Source organism: Gossypium hirsutum, chromosome A02, assembly GCF_007990345.1.
Source record: "Gossypium hirsutum isolate 1008001.06 chromosome A02, Gossypium_hirsutum_v2.1, whole genome shotgun sequence".
Classification (NCBI taxonomy): domain Eukaryota; kingdom Viridiplantae; phylum Streptophyta; class Magnoliopsida; order Malvales; family Malvaceae; genus Gossypium; species Gossypium hirsutum.
This window is the reverse complement of record NC_053425.1, coordinates 84,543,054-84,563,553: the sequence shown is the minus strand read 5'-3', so window position 1 is coordinate 84,563,553 and position 20,500 is coordinate 84,543,054. Positions and strand designations below refer to the sequence as shown.

The 20,500-nt window shown below is 35.3% G+C and overlaps 1 protein-coding gene across 1 annotated transcript; it reads right to left on the bottom strand.

The window, feature by feature from the left end:
• Nucleotides 1-1,994: 1,994 nt before the first annotated feature.
• LOC107952630 (GATA transcription factor 4) lies at nt 1,995-3,519 on the bottom strand. Its single transcript, XM_016887826.2, has 2 exons — nt 3,145-3,519; nt 1,995-2,795 (listed from the first exon to the last, which is right to left on the bottom strand). Exons 1-2 carry the CDS (start codon nt 3,409-3,411, stop codon nt 2,148-2,150), a joined length of 915 nt encoding a protein of 304 aa, XP_016743315.1. The 5' UTR covers nt 3,412-3,519; the 3' UTR covers nt 1,995-2,147.
• Between the last annotated feature and the right edge of the window lie 16,981 nt (nt 3,520-20,500).

Here is a 20,500-nt window from a genome sequence, read left to right as displayed (position 1 = left end):
TAATCACATGCATGTTAAAGCATTTTGCTGCATGTTTCGGGTTCGGGTAAATAGTATCGATATCCACTTTATACAAGTGTATATATATATTTATATGATTGAAGAATCTTATCTTAATATTCGTGTCGGATATAAAAGTAAAATATAAATGTTGAATATAATTATTTTAAAAAATAATAAGAAGTTCGAATAACCTAGTTCATGTGCACATGTTTTACTTCTTAAAAAACTTTTTATGTAGTTTGAAATGAGAAATTATTTTATGGATTTTTTTCACCATATTTTTTTGTCTATTTTTATAATTTAATAACATTTCAACAGTTCTTTTTTATATTATTAACACATAATTTTGATAATTTTTTTTATTTTGAACCTTGAACCAGAACCCTAAAACTCGAACCCATAATCTTAAATCTTAAACCTCAAACTCAAACTCCAAACCTCAAACCATAAATCATAAACCTCAAACTCGAACCCAAAGCTAAACTCTAAACTTCAAACTTAAAACCTTGAATTCCCCAAACCCGGGGTTTAAGGTTCAGGTTTGGGGTTCAAAATTCTATATTTAGGATTTTAGGTTCGGGGTAAAATAAATTACCAAAGTTATATGTCAATGACATAAAATTTTTTTGTGAAATATCTTTAAATAATTAAAAAATGATCATAAATGATGTGGTGGGAAGGATTCGTAAAATAATTTCTTTAATTGAAGATTATCTATACTATATTCTTGAATATATGACGAATATATATAGAATAAATATTATATAACAAATTCAAGCCTAACACATATCCACTTGCCTATACATTTCCTTCGCTCCCGTGCACATTTTTAAATTAGAATGCATATATGACCACCATGTATATATATGATGTACTTTTTTATGCTTTTTAAAATTGATTATTTACCTCGTCTAGGCTTTTTATAAAGTGACAAAAAGAAAGTAGCTCAAATTCATATATCATATTCTTTAAACACTTCTATATTCATTTCAAAAATGTTATATCAATCTTGATTAAATTATGTACCATCATATTATTTATTTAATTTCAATGATGTTATTTTCGAATTTTAGATGGGTTTTAGGCGTTTAGGAAAGAAAGATATATAAAAGATTATTGGTTTAATTTGAATTCATTCTTCTACTCTAGAAAATTTTAAAAATTAGTCTCAGTATTTTAAGTTGTTAAAAATTTATCCTTATACATTATAAAAATTGAGAAGTTAATTTAATCGGGTAATACCATTAAATTGTTGGCTTAAAAATTAACAATTCAACAATTTATATGTAATAAATTAGCTATAACTAAACCAATGTCTAAGCTTTCCAGAAAAACAATAAGTAAAATTTGACAAATAAAAGTAAAAGAGTTAATTTATTAACTTTTGTATAATGTGAAAAGATGAAATTTAAATTAGACCATAAAATAATCATAAAAAAAATTTAAAAACAATTAGAGTGGACCCAATTGGAAGAGCAAATGTTTAGAGTCAGGTAGACAAGCAATGAAGAAGTAATTATGATTTTTGTTATTATTTTTCTCACTTTGGCATGTGACCATTAGGCAAACTATGCAGCCTAATTCTGCCCTTAAATAATAATAAGATTGTTGAGTCTCTCAATATTTCTGGATCTCTACTACAAATTAATTCTCTATTGTGAGTTAACCCCTATGAATTTGGTACGTGCCAAAGACGATGTCTAAATTGATTTTGTTCACTTTGATTTTATTTCACTGAATTTTATGCCCAGTAATTTGGGTCCTTGAAGTTTGAGTATTAATCCACAAATTAGTTTAATATTTAACTAATTAAAAAATACCTTTATTTTTTATAAAAAAAAAAAGATGAGTAAGGGTTGTTTTGAAAACCAGATATTAATTGCTATATTTTGTATTATGATGTTGATTTTTAATTTAAGTATATATAAAGGAATTTGAATTTTGATCCTTAAAAGAAAACGACTTCAATTCTATTTGTTCATACCGTCGTTTTTAGGAAATGTTTCTCTTTTAATATTACTTCACATATTTAAAATTCGAATTTTTTTTTCTAGATCCATTTAAAAAAAAAAGTACAAAATTCTTTTTTGAAGTCCAAAATTTAGGAAAGGAGATACAATTTCTTTTTTGGGTTGAAATTATAACTAAATCATGTGCCTAAAATGGGGCACACCATGATGATGGATCAAGAAATCATCAGTACCACCACCACCGTTGGATATGCCGAAAATCGAAGTTTGACTAAGGAACTGTTGGTGCTGTGCTCTTGGCAAATCCTTTTGCCTCCTAAGCTCCAAAACTTTCCTATGCGAATTCGAATGCTTCGTCGACACAAATGTCGGGCTCGCCGCGGGTCGGTATTCAGATACCAACCGACCCGACTTATACCTCACCCCACACGCATTACAAAGTGTTTTCGGACCCATTGGACCCGTTCTCCATTGCGGGGTCTTCTCCGCCGCACAATGCAAACATTTACGACCCGAAGACTCCGGGTTGGCGTTGGAGTTCTCCCTTTTCTTCTGGCCCATGGATTTCGGGATGAGGTGGAGCACCCGGGTGGACCAATCGCAAGGTGGTGCCCGTGAACGCTTAGACCGGGCCTTCGCCGGGTGTGGAATGTCGTGTTGGAAAATCAGGTTGTTGTCGGATCGGGTGGATGAAGAGGATGATTCGGGCGTGGGTGATTTTGAGGTGGCCAATATCTGGAGGTTGCTTTGTAAATTCTGATCTGTTGAGAAGGAGTCTTCTACGAAATTCGAGAGCCATTCAAGTTCCGCCAAATCATCATACTGCAAAACCAAAATGTTTACTAAAATAATTTCACTTCATTTCTGATTCAATTTACTTTAATAATCTCTTTATGAATTTTATTTATTTCTTTATTCCACATACAAATTATAAATCTATTAAAAGAAAAATTAGGAAGTCTAATTTGATAATTGTTCAATTGATTTCAGAAGAAAAGAAGTGTTTATTTATCCATTTTTACACTTTTATCTTAAAAATGATAAATGTCTACAAGTTGAAAATATTTTAAGTACGACTCGCCAAAACAAATTACTTGAGTACGTGAAAACAATCTTTTACCATGCAAAAATAAGGGGGGAAAAAAGCTAATAGAACATTTCGGTTAATTACCGGGACGCAGAGTTCGCCGGAGAACTGAGAGTGGTGAGGGACATTAGCGGAGGAGAAGTGGTTATCGCCTCCCGTAGTGACGGTGGAGGAATCGGTGGAATTGGCGGCCACATTGTCGATGAAACAATCGTTGATAATAGCATCTTCATTGGAGAAGTCAAGGAGGTCGTCCACCGTGAAATTCTCTGGTAGCTTTTGCTCCGGCAAGAAACCGTCGCCTGCTGCACCATCGTAATATCCTCCGACGAAGAAGTCCGCCGCCTCCATTAAGCCGTACAATGTACAAGTACCTATATGGTTGGCGTAAGAGAGAAAAAGAAGCAAAAATTTAAACAGAGTTTAGAGAGAGAGTGAAGAGTGAAGAGGCAGGGTGGGTTTTGAGGAGTGAAAGGAAGGGCAGAATTGCAAATAGGAGGAAATGGGAGCATCTTTTTACTTGCAAAAGGGAATTGATTTAATTATAAACGAGAAGTGACTTGCAAGTTGCTTAAAGTAAGTGATTATTTATTTAGAATTAAACTATGTTTATTTTCCGTTGTTATCGGAAGGTAAATTTATTATATATATATATCTGTTTAGTTTTATAAAAGTGATAGAAATAGGTTATTCATTGTTTTGGATTTGGTTTTTTTTTTGTTATAAAAGTAAACATATCAATGCTTTAGACTAATTTGAGTAATTGAGGAATTTTAGAGTTAAAGTGATTGAGCTTAACTTCAAAACTAGGTAATTAAACCATCCTTTTTTTTACTTCAAACAGGTTAATTTCAAAGGTAATGTAAAAAAGATAAATAAAAAATAAAAAGGCAGCCATCAACAAAAATTTTAACATTAAGAAAAAGAGTCAAAGCAACAAAGTGAAAGGTATATCTTAGCATAATTGTGGCAGCTGTCACTTTAAAGGGTAACAGCTAGGCCACATACAAGCATTGTCCTTGCCCCCTTTATAATTTAAACTACCTTCCTTCTTCATTACTAATTATTCACCAAACAATATAAATATTTATCCAAATTACTAAATTTATAAAATATTTTAACTGGGTGAAGAGACTTATGGATATTTTAATGTGTGTTTGGATGACAAAGCTTACTCACTCTTTTTTAATGTAATGTTAATATTTATGATTATTTTGTTAGAATAAATATTTTTTTAAAAAAATTAGATTATTTTCTAGGAAATTTGAGTTACTATTTCTTTTTGAAATTTCTTACAAATTTTAAATTTTTATTTATTAAAATAAGTGAATTCATTTTTTAATTTTAAAATTCTTGAAGATATTTTAAAATTTTTAACACTATAAATTATGTACACATACAAACATAATTAAGAAAGATGTAATACGTGTATAGTTCTTATTGGCAATGAAATTAACCTTGACATTGTTGATAATTAATGAAGTATATAAAACCTAAAAGGCTAAAGAATCTATCTTTTGTAGCTGTGAGTGTCCAAGTATACCGTCCTTAATTATTAATATTTTTTTGAAAATTGTGCAATTTAATCCTTTTAATTTAATCTTTTTAATTTAATTTTCTTCTTAGTTATTAGGTTAATTAACTGTGCTTTTTTCTACCTCCTATTCCACAATCATAACCATATATTTTATTCCTTAACCCACGTTTAAGCACGATCGTTACAGCTCACCTTTACCCAATCAAAAAAAGGAAAAAAAGGGTCATGATCTCATCCTCCTTTTTTAACCAATTTTGGTATAATCAGATGTATTCTCCTCTGTTTTAATCTCGGATATTTAAAAACAAATTTATTGTCACTTTTTTCGATCCTATTCTCTCATTTTATAACAGGATAATTTATTAAATTTTGTCAAGGCAAATAAGATTTTTAGGCCAACTTTTATTTTTAATTAGGGTTTTAGGTCGATTTTTAAATTAATTAGGGATATAAATTAATTTAATTAGAAAGTGCATCCAATTGAACAAGCTTTTTAATTAACGGTTAGATTCCAACGGTTTTTTAACGTTGCCGCCAATGGTAAAAAACAACTCAACGGTAACTTTTTTTACCTTATAAATACCCCTCAAATTTCATTTTTTTAATTCACATCATTCTCTCAACTCTTTTAAACCGTCTCAAGTCTCTCAAGTCTCTCGTTTTTAATATTTTTCGATATTTTTATTTAAAATTATATTTTTTGAATTATCTTGTTTTTATTCGTTTAAATTGATTTCTCATGAATGGCCGCTTCTTTAATCCTTTTTGACAACAAGCATATTTTCGCCACCCAATTAGCAATTGTAAGATCGAAATTTAAATTTCATTAATTTCAATAATGTTAAAATTATTTTTTTATTATAATTATATTTTTTTATTGTATAACTAGGCAGATGATCATGTTCTAGAGGGCTTCATCCATAATATGGGAAAGCCTACAATCCCTGAAATTCGTGGCCACTTGCAAGCGACTGGATTCTTACATGTGTCTTGCATGTCCGAGGGCTGCAAACTCAATTTGCAACTAATCAACGCGTTGGTGGAAAGATGGAGTCCTGAAATACACTTTCCACCTTCCATGCGTCGAGTGTACAATCACACTCGAAGACGTAGCGCTACAACTCGGTCTGATAGTGGATGGGCCAGTTATCACGGGATTTGCGATTGCTTCGGGCAAAGTGACCCTCTGCTGTTGGGAAAGGTCCCAGACAAGTTTGAAGGTGGTCGGATATCAATAAACTGGTTGAAGGATAATTTCAATAAGCTCCTTGAAGACCAAGCGGAGGAGTTCATACAATAATACGCTTGAGCATACATCATGAGGTTAATCAAGGGCTTTTTAATGCCCGATAAATCTCAAAATTTGGTGTACGCAAGGTGGCTACTACATCTAATGGACTTCAATGAATGCAGGAAACTGAGTTGGGGATCTTCTGTATTATCTACGTTATCCTATGAGATGTGTCAGGCCACACTACCGAGTGCAAGGTCGATCACCGATTGTCTACTTCCACTACAGTTATAGGTCTAGCATCGACTACCGTTTCTATGTCGTAAGGTGACCAACCCATATATGTTCCCGTTGATGGCGAGGTAAATATAATTTATTAACAAATACGTAGTTTGTACTATAATTTTTATTATTATACGTTTCGACTAACATATCGCTTGTACAGGTGGAACTATGGGTCGAGCTATGTAGGACTGCCCGATGATCTAAAAGATATTAGGCTATTATTAGATCAACACTCGGAAGCCGAGGTTAGTTATCTATTCTTTTAAACCTATATTAATTATGTAATGATTCATAAAAAAACATAAATAACGATATTTACAATTTTGCTTTTCAGTTTGAATGGATGTCGTACGCCGACACTGATGTTATCTCCTGCATCCCGTTGGAAGTGTTGGGCAATTAGGAGATGTGGAATGCGAAGGTGTCTTTGGTAGTGTACAAGATAGTGAAAATGCATGAAACAGACCGGTGTTGCGACAATTAGGGTAGAGGCAACAAATTTCGCTGCCACTGCAAGACTTGAAAGAGCTGCACAAGGTGGACATACATGGGAAGGAAAAAATCGATTGGTCAGTGCGATGAGGAGAGCACATCAAGGCGTGGGATCGTAGGATGCAATCTGTAATATCCCGAATTAGGGCTTAGTTGGAACAGTGGTTTCAAGACCACAAATCTGAATTGGAAATAATTATTTTATGATTATTATAAGGCCTATGATATGTTTATATGTTTGTGTAAAAATTTCATGAGGAAATTTTATGTCTAAAGTGCTTAATTTGGCTTTAAGGACTAAATTGAATAAATTGTAAAACTTGAGTTCTAGAAGCTTCAAGTATGAAATTGAATTGAATTATTAATTAGAGGCCTTTAAAGAGTAATTTGACCAAGTTCTAAAAATTTGGACAAAAATGGACATGGTTAGGTAAAATTTCAAAGAAAGGCATTAAGGGTATTTTAGTCATTTAGTAATTAAATGAATTAGAAAGGGAAAACAAAACAAAAATTTGCTCATCCATCTTTCTCATGGCCGAATGTAGCAAGGGGGAAGCCATGGTTAGGGTTTTCAAGCTTCCAAGCTCAATAGTATGTACTCCCGAGCCCCGTTTTTAACGTTCTATGCATTTTTAAAGTCTTGGGAACATGACCTACTCATTTCTACCATTAGTTTGAGTTAGGGTTTATGTTTGAAAAATTGACCCAGTCATGCAATGTTAGGATTTTGATGTTTAATGGTAGAATACGAAAGATTAAAGCTTGATAAACATCTTTTGCTAGGTGATTTTTCATGAAAACACCTAAAAAGGACTAAAATGTAAAAGTTGTAAAAATGGTATAAAAGGGTGTTATAATGAGAATTGTAGTTTTATATAGTTATGAAAATGGTTCGGCTAGGCCTATAGAATGGGAAAACGGAATAAAAATCATTTTACGAGCCTTGGGTCAAAAGTACAAATATGTGAAAATTTAGGGGTCAAAATGTAAATTTTTAAAAAATATGATTTTTGGACCCATTTGAATAATGTGACTAATTTTTAAGCTAAATATGATATTATAGATCAAGGAAAACAAGATTCAGGCTTAGAATAAGGTTGAACAAGGTTATGGAGTAATTCGGAATAAGTAGTTGTACTCGAACCCGAGGTAATTTCATATGATGAAAAAAGAAAGTTGTTAATGTTATTGTTGTTTATGGCTGAAATCTAAATTGGTATGTTAATTTAGTTGTGATGAATTGATTAGAATATGAAAAAGTGAAATGAAATGAAAGCTTTTACTATGATGAGTATAAATAATTAATGTAATGTTGTACCATGTGTTTAATGCTTAAATTTTATTATGGAATGTGTCTTGAATATCCCATGAATATGTGGTTGATGCTATGAAAGGGCAATTGGTACGTAAGCCTAAATGACATATGGCCATTAAATACGACATCACGAGCAAGTATACCATGTGCAAGTGAGAAAGAATCTCGTTTGAACCTTAGGAATAGTTTAGGATACAAGTGACATGTCACTAGGAATTAAGCAATCCGAGTTCGTTGAGTGGTCCAATTTCATGATATGTATGATATTCCGAACTTGTTGAGTGGTCCAAGTTCATGAGATATGTGGCATCCGAGCTCGTTGAGTGGTCCGTGTTCATTATGGATGCGATGCCTGTGACTGAGTTTCGGGCAACGGTCTTGAGTGTTCTACCGATGGCTAGGTAATCCTTGAGCGGTCAGATACCTATCAGCTTTTGTGAGCAGCCCGTGTAGTTATACCTAGATCAATTACTATATATGTAAGGTTCCATGTATCCAATAGTATTCCAAGTGTTCAATAGGTATTGATATGTAATGAATGTGATGAAAGTCTCGAGAAGGGCATGTTAAGAGGTATGGTTATAGGATATACTACGATGAGCACAGGTATGTACGCTAAATTCATGAGTAATACTTCAGTGAATGATGACTTGTGATGAGGAAGCATATGTATGTCTATATATATATGATAAACAAGTGAAAAGGGTTGAATGGTGAACCATCTTTATGCCTATGATTATGAAATTTTTGCAATATCATGTTAACTTACATTGTGTAATTGAATAGGGGGTCCATGAAATGATGAGTCCATGATCAATGTGACAATGAACTTATGTTAGTTATTATGAATTTGCACTGCAACAGTGTTGGACAGCAACACTTATGTGACTTTGAAAATCTACCAAAAATTGTGGAAATTGAATTAGGAACTGAATAAGATATGAGATTAAAGCTTATTGAGTTTAGTTTCACATAGAGGAAACAGTGTAAGCAAAAGAGTTTTATATTATGAGATACTTGAACTTTTGTGAGATAGAGTCAGGGTGATTTTGGGGCTCCCTTATCTCAACTTTGGAAAATTACTAGAAATTTTAAAAAAATAATTGTGGATTAAAATTTATATGAATAAGCCATTAATGAGTCTATTTTCAATAGAATCATATGAAATGTACTTATTTGCTAGACCAAAAATTCTGGAAATTTTATGGTAAGAAGATATATGAGTATAGTTTCAGGGAAAATTTACGGATCTTAATTTAGAGTTCCGTAGCTCCAGATATAAATAAATTAGTAACTATGACTCAAGAAAATAGCATGACCAAAAAATAAGTAAAAGTGCAATTATGATTATATTTCCATGGAATCATGTTGATAATTTGCTTATTATTTTCATATGGACTTACTAAGCTTTAAGCTTACTCCCTCCTCTCCATTTCTTTAGTGTTGTCAGGTTGGCTCGGGGTTAGAGATCGTCAGAGGCAGCATCACACTATCAAGCCATCCCCTTTGGATTGTTAACATGTATAAGTTAAGCGTACACAAGTGAGTGGCATGTATAGAGACTTAGTCTTTCGATATATGTGTTTCATGAATTGGCCAAATGTATTGGCCTATAATAATTCAATTATATATAGCCATGAGATGTGGCTTATATTGATTAATGGGTTGTCACCCTATTATATGTGCATGCACAAGCTTAAAAATTTCATGTGATGTAAGTACGTGACTTGTTATGGTGTGCAATGTCTTAGACAAGCATGTTATTCTGCGCATATGAAATATGTTGGTATTTTATAAAGTTATGAGTTAGGCTTGAGTATGACTGTTTGATGATTTAGTTGAAATCTCTTGGTATGATGGTAACCATGGTATAAAAGTATAAGTGACATTATAATAGACAAGGCCAAATGAGTGTGAATCGGTGTGTTTAACTTAGTATAAAATAAGTATGTAAAACACATGTATCATGACATGCAAATGTTATGCTTGTGGCCTAATTGAAGATGTTTAATCATTAAATGGATCTCATGTTATATGTTATGGATGTTGTATAAATGTGTGAGGGTTTATGGCTGACCAAGGCTTGGAAAATAGCCTAAGTGTTGGCCACACGGGCAGAGACACAGCTATGTGTCTTAGCCGTGTGGGGGACACGGCCTTAGTACACGGGCGTGTGACTTGGCCGTGTGACCTTATTTCATTGCTGACATCATAAACAGAGAGTTACACGAGCTGAGGATACGGGCGTGTCCCAAGCCAAACGGGCATGTGTGACTACACGGCTTAACCCACACTAGCGTGTGACTCTCTAAACATGGAGAATTTCCTAAGCGTTGTAAAATTTCTAGAAGCTCTCGGTTTACTCCCAAACTGCCTTTAATGCATGTTTAGAGCCTCAGTAGCTCGCGTAAAGGACATTATGCATGTGATTGAATGTTTTTAATTTAAATGAAATTTTATGGCCCGATTTTATGAAATTGTGTACTTTTATGTTCGGTAACGCCTCGAACTCTGTCCCGGAGTTGGATATGGGTAAAGGGTGTTATACAATCCATACCCATTTGCTAAAAATTTTTCTCAACGGACTCAGTGGCAGTTAATGATTATTTGGCACAGTTCAAAGCCATCATTAAGCCACACTTGGTAACACTGGAGGAGAGGACGCGGTGGACTGCCACAACATACTAGGAGGGGACATGGTCACATGACAGGTTTGTCATCCGCTCCAGCAGAAGATGCACCACCTATGGCTGCGCAATACCTGGGTCACTTCGATCTAGGTATTCCCATTCAATGAAGTAACCCTATGTTTTATTCACAAGCACCATCTCACTACAGACCACCGTCGCATGTGGTCAGTTCTTCTGTTCCTGCAGGTGCATATTTCGTTCCACCGACATCCCCCGTATACTACACCTCTGCGCAGATGTTAATGCTGAACCCTGTGTCGGGACATATGCTGATGTACCTACCACTATTGATGCAAGTGCCCATACAACAGTCGATGACGATGTTGATGCCCAGTACCTTTCCGACATGCCCGGGATTTGGGGAACCTTATGGTTTCATGCCTATAGTGACCCAAACACCGTGCACATCATAATTTCATAGGGGTGGCTCATCATTGCAACCGGTGAACAAGGTAGTGGCGAATACACGATGACAGGCGAGGACGACACAGTAATCAACTACGGAGGAAGGTTATGGTGGTGTCGATCCCGAAGATACGATTGCCCAGGGGGCTGTGCTAGCTACGCGCACTCAGGAGAGGATGACGACGAGGAGGAATTCTACAAGCCCGCACCTCTGATACACCTCCGGATGCTACTCCATATGCACTTCTGGTGGTACGACTAATATATACAGGAATCTTCCATATGATCGTCATCCACCACATTGTGCCACACATTCTCCTTGACGACACCAATGATTGTATTTTTTGCTTTTAATTTTTAAATGTAAACATAAATATGTCATAAATAAAAAAAAACTAAGGTTATTCATTCAAACAAACCATTTGTCATTATTACTATCTATGTTTCATCGATAAATAAAAAATGTCAGATTTTGTTATCGACATATTGTTTTAAATATGCATTTTTTTGGATTTACCTTGTCATTTAAATAAAAAAGAAAAGAAAGATAACATGAAAAATGTAGAATAAAAAATGTTCGCTTTCCGTACATTTAAAAGTCATGACATTTCACAACTAAATAAATTGTGTCCTTAAAACCAATCGCAATACGAAACATTGACCTTTATAGTTTATACTGAATACAACAAACACTATTAGTATGGCACGCGCATATGAAAATAAAATTTAGTTATAAAAAAACACTAACGAATATGAAATTTGGTTGAAAGCAATGTTATTGAGGCTAGGGCCCCAACGTTTCCCTATACAGAGAACATGTTGGCTTCGCATGCCTTAGGTTTCTACAATACCTACGTAATTTCTATTGGTTATACCTCTCCCGAATATCCATATTGTTCTTTATTCGAGTAGAATTCAGATGACCTTTTGAGATGTGATGTAGGTCCTTGTTTGGTACCAACTCGAACAACGCGCTGGACACAAGGGACCACATACTCCCATTTGGGATGGGTGGAAATTCAGGACTCCATACACTACGAATATGTTGTAGTTGGTAGACGTCATTGATGTAATGTGCGTACTCAATCAATATGTTCCCACATGCGGTAATTGTATGTGCGCATGAGAATCGAAGTGTTTGGAATCTCTTACAATCGTAGGTCTCTTCTGTCAGGTTCATACGATAGGATGCACCTAACATTTCCTGGTTGGACCTAGCATGCTCCATGACTCGAAAATCAAAGTTCTGATGTGAGTGGCACACTACATATATCATTTTTACTTTAGTTGTATTTCGCCGAATCTCTTGCATCATGTCATCACAGTATGTACCATCCCTTGCTATTTGTCCAACATACGCCAACTCCCTTTAAGGAAACAAGGCAGCCAGTCGAAAATATGTCTCTTGACAACCGATCTTACCGACAAATGACGCGTCTCTTTAGTACCGAATTGATGCACTCAGCCAAGTTATATGTCATGTGCCCATATCATAGATCCCCGTCGTATGACTACATCCATTATTCGAACGGTATTTTTGAAACATACATCGAACTGTAAAAGTTAACGGTGCTCAAGTTGTTTAACTTTTGATGGAAAACATGTTAGACGAGCTCGTAACCTGTCGATAAATAGGTACTAGTTAATGCAATGAAATTACCCCATAATTGAAAATTTGAAGTGTAGTAAATACATAGTTGGAACTACAAACCCATGTCGATGACTAGATCTCGCTCAGTTGCCGAAGGATATTTTTGCTAGTAGTTCGATCCTACATGTCGTATGCAATACCAATGATAAGTGCAATCCCAAAGGGATCCGTGACGGTCAATCGTCGAGATTATTCTGAGTCCCTTTTTTGATATGACACAATGTCAGCCTACGGGTAAACGAGGCAACACAACTGGCTCAAGAAGAAATCCAAGTCATCTGCCGTTTCTCCGAGAGTTATAACAAACGCTATAGGCAGAATCTTTTGATTTTCGCTTGAGCAATGACAAGCAACATACATTTTTGATACCTTCTATACAGCCAGGTGTCATCAATTTGGACCGTAGACTTATAGTGTTGAAATGCCTCTCTACATTACTCAAAGGTCCAAAAGGATCGGTGGAATACTCTTTTCCCAATGACCATTTGATTGCCACAGTACCCTGGGCGTGTTTCGAGATCAGTTATAGAACCTAGTATGTATCGATCCAATACCTAACACCATTTCCAAATATAGCTATATGAACTTTCCCACCCATGATATAACTTCTCTACAGCCTTCTGTTTTGTAGCCCATATTTTGTAGTACGTTGGAGTGTACTGGTACTGGCTATGTATGTTCACAATCAGTAACGATATTTCAATCTGGGGACTGGCATCAACCACCAGTAGAATAATGTTAGCAATCATGTTCAAGTCTAGCCTCAGATGGTCCTGACTTGCACCCGTCAAAACACATGCATGGGGATCGGGATACTTCTTTTTCATCCATAGCCCGCTTTTCTTTTGGTAAGACGCCGTGATTTTTTCCACTTACACCTCCTGTCCTTCATTGCATATTTTTCTTTGAATTCCTCAGAACAGGACTTTGTGACGTAATAGTTCATGTCGTTCTTGATGTTGTACCGCTTCAGTATAGTAAGAAGAGTATCTTTGTTGGGGTATTCCATTCCAACTTCCAGTACTCGTACATCACGAATTGTGCTTGTATGACCATCTGCTTTGTGTAGAAGTTGAGAAATATCTAAACCACCCTCGACCAATAAGTCGATGTGTCATGTGAGGCAGAGGTTCATACGACTTAAATTATGGATTTGGGTCCGGAGCATTGTGTAACAGCTTAACTTTGGGTCTAGTCGAAACAGTGGTTTTGGGACCACGAATCTGACATAGAAAGATTTATTTTTATTATATTTTTATGGTCTATAGTATGATTGAATGATTGTGTGAAAATTTCGTTGAGAGATTTTATCGATAAGGTGTCCAATTTGACTAAGAGGACTAAATTGCAATAGGTGCAAAACGTGTGTTCTAGAAGCTAGAGGTGTCTAATTACTATGAAATTTTAAATTAGAGGTCCTTAAATTGTAATTAGACCATTTTACTTTAAGTTGGACAAAAATAGACATGGTAGGGTGAAATTTCAAATTTGGCATTAAGGGCATTTTGGTCATTTGGGTAATAAAGAGAAAATAACTAATAAAAATATGTCATCTTCTCCAATTTAGTCTCCTTATACCAAATTTGAAGAGTCACCATAGCTAGGGTTTTGGCCAAAGCTTCCAAGCTCAATTATAAGTCCATTCTAGCCCCGTTTTTAATGATTTTCATGTTTTTGAGATCCTTGTAACCTAATCTAGCTATTTTAATCACTAATTTGAAAGAAAGATGAAGTTTAAAATTTTAACCATGTTAGATAGTTGTTTAGTTTGATGTCTATTGGTAGAAAATGCATGTTTGGTGTTAGATAAATAACTTTTGCTAAGTGATTTTTGGTAAAAATGTCAAAAAGGACTTATTTGTAAAAGTTATAAAATGAGTAGTAAAAGTGTGATTAAGTGGAAAATGTGGGCTGATATGAGTATGAAAATGGTTCGACTAGGCTTGAGTTTTGAAGAAATTGAATACATTTCATTTTACGAGCCTAGGGACTAAATTGTAAAAATGTGAAACATTAGAGGCAAAAATGTAATTTTCTATAATATTATTTTTGGTCCAAATTGAATAATGTGAGTATTAAATGAGTTAAGTTTGATATTGTAGATTAAGAAAAATGAGGTTCGGACTTAGATCGGGGAAAAAATAAAGTGTTTGACGATTAGGTCCAATTCTACTATTTTTGTACCGAGGTAAGTTCGTATGTGAATAATGCAATGTTATATTTATGTTCTAAATGCTTTAATACTACATGGATGGTGTGATTGACTCTTTGGGTGTACTCGGCGAAGGTTCAACATATTAGAAATCCCTATTGAACCTTAGGAATAGAATAGGATACGAGTCACATGTCACTAGGAACCCCATATGTATATGTGTTTACATGATCTGGGTGTTGGTCTTGTACGTCCTACTAGTGGCTGGGTATTCTGGCATATGTTGCGGATACCTGACAGCTTGTGTGAGTAGTACTGTGTAGCTACGTCTTGACTGACAGCTTGTGTGAGTAGGCCCGTGAATAGCTCGAGAGTGAGCCTATATGTGTTATGAGATATGAGGTAGCTTTAGCTACATATATGGCACTTATGTGCAAGATTTTTTTGAGTATCCGATAAAATTCCAAGTGTTCAACGGGAATGTCAAGATGTGAAAGGATGTGGTTATGTTACGAGTTGGTACTGGTATGTACGTAAAACTCATAAGAAATAAACTTGATAGGTGATGAACTCTTGGTAAGGTTATGATTGAGCAAGTTATGACTATGAGATTTTAGTAACATTTATGTTATCTCACATTATATAAATTGCATGATTAAAGTGTGGCTAAGATGCTTATTATTTGCATATGAACTTACTAAGCTATATAACTTACTCCTCTTTCTTTCCCTTGTCTTATAGTGTCACCAAGCTAGCTCAGGTTCAGAGATCGTCGGACATCCATTCACACTATCAACAAATATTTTGGTATTAAGGAATTCAACATTTTGAGTTATGGCATGTATAGGGCACTTGGTCATTTTGTTATGTGTCATAATTGATTTGGCCAAATGTGTTGGCTTATATTGGTTAGAAGTTCATTTTGTATAAGGCCATTGGAAATGGGCTAGTATTGGTTATAAGTATATTCATATAATGATACATTTCATAAATGTTGTGTTAATATCTTAGTTATGGATACTTGGTTGTATGTATATGCTTGGATTGGTGCTATGTTATGTTATATAGGTATGAGCTTTAAAGGGTGGCAAAATGGCTTGATAAATAGCCTTATTTTTGTCCACACGGGCATTTGTCTAGGCTGTGTGTGACACACGGTCTGCCCCATGGGCGTGTGATTTGTCTGTGTGTCCTCTGCACTTTAATGTTGAGAAACAGAATGCTCAGAATTAAGCACACGAGTAGAGACATAGGCGTGTGTCTCAACCGTGTGTCTCAGTCGTGTGGACGACACGGTCTCAAACACGGGCGTGTGCCCTGGCCATGTGAAGTCTGCACCTATTTTGTGAAAATTAATTTCCTACATGGCCTAGCCCACGGGCGTGTGACTTTACCATGTGATCTCAATTTGTTAATGAGTTACAAGTCAGAGAGTTAAAGGGGTCGGGACACGGGCGTGTGTGACCACATGGCTTGCCCACACGGGCATGTTCCAATCCACATGGGCATGTGACCCCTGTTTAGGGCAAAAATTTTCTAAGTTTTGTAAAAATTTCTAAAGTTCTCGGTTTAGTCTCGGACCACTTCCAAAGCATGTTTCGGGTCTCGTAGGCTCGTGCTAGGGATATTATGATTAAATGTGAATGGTTTTAATTTGGACACAAATTTATACTCGGAATTGTATGATTGTTTAAGTGGTAAGTCCGGTAAAGCCTCGTACCCTATTTCGACGTCGAATACAGGTGAGGGGTGTTACATTTAGTGGTATCAGAGCTACGATTTAGTCGATTCTTTGACTAATGTAGCATGTGTAAAAGTTTAGCTATACATTCCATGAATAAACTGTGATAATGTGATGACTTCTGACAATTTTAAACTGTGTTTTCATATAGTAATGAATCCCGATCGAGCTGTAGCTGATGAGGTAGAAAGTAATGCGCCGGCTCCTGCTCAAGAAGCAGCACATCTGAAAGTAAACATCTCACAGTTAGCTAGGGAGGAGGGGCTAAGGAAGCGTTCCTCCACATGATTAATGAGTGGTATTCGAAGTTTGTTCGAACAAATCTGACTGCTCAAAATCCTCCACTCCCTCCTTATCCCCAACCGATTCTTGTAGCTCCTCAAGATGCTGATTGGTAATACTGAATAAGCCTCCAGTTGATTAGATTCGAAAGTAAAGGGTTGAAGAATTTAGAGAAAATGTAGATGATGACCCCGAAAGAGCTGAGTTCTAGCTTGAGAATACTACCAGGGTATTTGATGAGTTATCATGTACATCCGATGAATGCTTGAAATGTGCTATATCATTATTGAGGGACACAACATATCATTGTTGGAAGAGAGGGTTACATGGTAGTACTTTCAAGAGGAATTCCAAAAGAAATATATTAGTCAGCGGTTCATCGATCAGAAATGTAAAGAATTTCTTAAGCTGAAACAGGGCCGAATGTCAGTGACAAAGCATGAGCGAAAATTTGTCAGGCTCAATAAGGATGCCCGAGAATGTGTTTCCTCTAAGGCTATTATGTGTAAAATGTTCAAAGATGGGCTGAATGAGGACATTAGATTGTTAGTTGGAATCTTGGAACTAAAAGAATTTTTTGTATTGGTTGAACGAGCTTGCAAAGCCGAAGAACGAAATAAAGAGAAAAGAAAGATCAAAAGTGAGGCTAGAGATGCAAGAAAAAGGCCGATGAGTAAGTCATTTCAATCTCAATAAAAGAAATCCAGAGAAATGTATTATCGTTCAAATGTTTCAGCTGGGCATTCACACAAAGACTGTAGGAAACAATAGTCGAGTCCTAAAGCTCAAGCTACTTTAATGGCAAGTGTGGGTAATGTTAAGTCTAATAGACCTGAATGTCAGCGTTGTGGTAGACAACATCCCAGCGAGTATAGGATGAATGAACGAGATTGTTTCAAGTATGGTTCTTAAGAGCATTTTATCCGAGATTTCCCTAAAATGGATGAGAAAGAAAAATTTCAGAGTACAAGGCCGAGTAATACTACCAATGGAGGTACGCCACCAAGAAATATCAAAAATGGAGCTAGCAGTAAAGGTTTAACGAAGGATTCAGCTGGGAGATCCAAAGCTAAAGCATCTATTAGAGCTTATGCCATAAGTGCTCGTGAGGACGTGTCATCTCCCAATGTGATTACTGATACATTTTCTCTTTATAATACTAATGTTATTGCATTGATCGATCCTGGTTCAACTTATTCTTATGTTTGTGTGGATTTGGTATCTAGTAAGAATTTTCCTGTTAAGTTTATGATTAAAGTGTCAAACCCCTTAGGGTAAATATGTGCTAGTTGATAACGTTTGCAAGAATTGTCCTTTGATGATTCGAGGTCACTATTTTTCGGCTGACTTAATGTCATTTCCATTTGAAGAATTCGATGTTATTTTGGGTATAGACTAGTTGACACTGCATGATGTCATAGTAAATTGTAGACAGAAAACCATTGAATTGAAATGTGAAAATTTTGAAGTTCTTTAGGTTGAAACCGATGAATCAAGTGAATTGCCTATTGTGATTTCGTCTATATCTGCTTAGAGGTATGCAAGGAAAGGTTGTGAAGATTATCTTGCTTATGTGTTAAATAAAAATATGCCTGAATTGAAAATCGAATCAGTGGCAGTAGTCTTTGAATATCCAGATGTGTTTCTAGAAGAGTTGCCTGGGTTACCTCTGATTAGAGAGGTTGAGTTTGCTATTGATTTAGTACCTGGGATTGCACTAATATTGATTGCTCCGTGTAGAATGGCTTCAACCTAGTTAAAATAATTGAAAGCTCAGTTACAAGAGTTGACAGATAAGGGTTTTGCGAGACCTAGTTTTTCTCTTTGGGGTGCTCCAGTGTTATTTGTAAAGAAGTAAGACGGATCTATAAGACTTTGTATCGATTACCGACAGCTCAACAAGGTGACTATAAAGAACAAGCATCCTTTTTCGAGGATTGATGACTTGTTTGATCAGCTAAAAGGAGCAACAATATTCTCGAAGATTGATTTGAGATCAGGCTACTATTAGTTGAGAGTTAAAGAGTCGAATGTGCCAAAAACCGCTTTCAGGACAAGGTATGGGCATTATGAATTTCTTGTTATGCCATTTGGATTAACTAATGCTCCTACTATTTTTATGGATTTGATGAATTAGATCTTCTGACCATATTTAGATAAGTTTGTGGTTGTGTTCATCGATGATATTCTAATTTATTCTCGAGACGAGTCCGAGCATGCTGGGCATTTAAGAATTGTATTGCAGACCTTGAGAGATAATAAATCGTTTGCTAAATTCAGTAAAAGTGAGTTTTGGCTTCGAGAAGTTAGATTTTTGGGACATATCGTTTCAGGTGATGGTATTCGGGTTGATCCAAGCAAGATTTCGACAATTGTTGATTGTAAACCGCCAAGGAATGTATATGAAGTTAGAAGCTTTTTAGGTTTAGCCGGTTATTACCGATGTTTTGTCAAAGGATTTTCGATGATTGCTACTCCTATGACCAAGTTGTTGCAAAAAGATGTTAAATTTGAATGGTCTGAAAAATGTCAGCAAAATTTTGAGAAATTGAAAGCATTATTGACTGAGGCACCGATTTTAGTACAACCTAAATCGGGAAAAGAATTTTTGATTTACAGTGATGTTTCATTGAATGGTTTGGGTTGTGTATTGATGCAAGAGGGCAAAGTGATAGCTTATGCTTCGAGACAGCTGAAACCACACGAGAAGAATTATCCGACGCACGATTTGGAATTGACCGCCATTGTTTTTTCTTTGAAATTTGGTGTCATCATTTGTACGGTGAGAAATGCCATATTTTTACTGATCATAAGAGTTTAAAATATTTGATTACTCAGAAATATCTAAACTTGCGACAAAGGAGATGGCTCGAGTTACTGAAAGAATATGAATTAGTGATTACTATCATCCAGGAAAGACGAATGTAGTTGCAGATGCCTTGAGTTGAAAGTCATTGTTTGATTTGAGAGTTATGAATACGAAGCTAAATTTTCCTACTCAATTTTGGCCGAGATGAGAGCTTGACAAATATTTCTTTAGCAAATTTCTACAGCTCAGAAAAATGATAGTGAATTGCAAGTCAAAAGAGCTCAGTGTGAATTGGATAATGATTTAGACTTTCGGATCGATTCGGATGATTTTTTGATGTTCTGAGATAGAGTATGTGTACCAAAGAATGATAAACTTATTCAGAAAATTTTACATGAGGCACATAGTGATTGTTTATCAGTTCATCCCAGTAGGACGAAAATGTATAATAATTTGAAGAAATTGTATTAATGGTCAGGTATGAAACGAGATATATCTGAATTTGTATCAAAATGTTTGATTTGTCAACAAGGAAAAGCCGAACATCAAGTGCCTTAGGGTTTTTACTTCAACCAGTGATGGTATCCGAGTGGAAATGGGATAGGATTATGATGGACTTCATAACGGGTTTGCCTTTAACTTCAAAAAATAAAGATGACGTCTGTGTTGTTGTTGATAGATTGATAAAATCAGCTCATTTTATTCAAGTACATATCGACTATTCACTTGATAAGCTAGATGAATTGTACATTGCTGAAATTGTGAGATTGCACGGAGTGCCTATTTCTATTATATTGGATAGAGATATGAGATTTACTTCACGATTTTGGAAGAAGTTGCAAAAAACTTT

Bases quoted from the DNA above. Each gene is read 5' to 3' on its own strand.
- LOC107952630 (XM_016887826.2), bottom strand. From the start codon at position 3,411: ATGGAGGCGGCGGACTTCTTCGTCGGAGGATATTACGATGGTGCAGCA. The intron at 2,796-3,144 runs GTAATTAACCGA...TTGGTTTTGCAG, and splicing joins CCGGCGAACTCTGCGTCCCG to TATGATGATTTGGCGGAACT.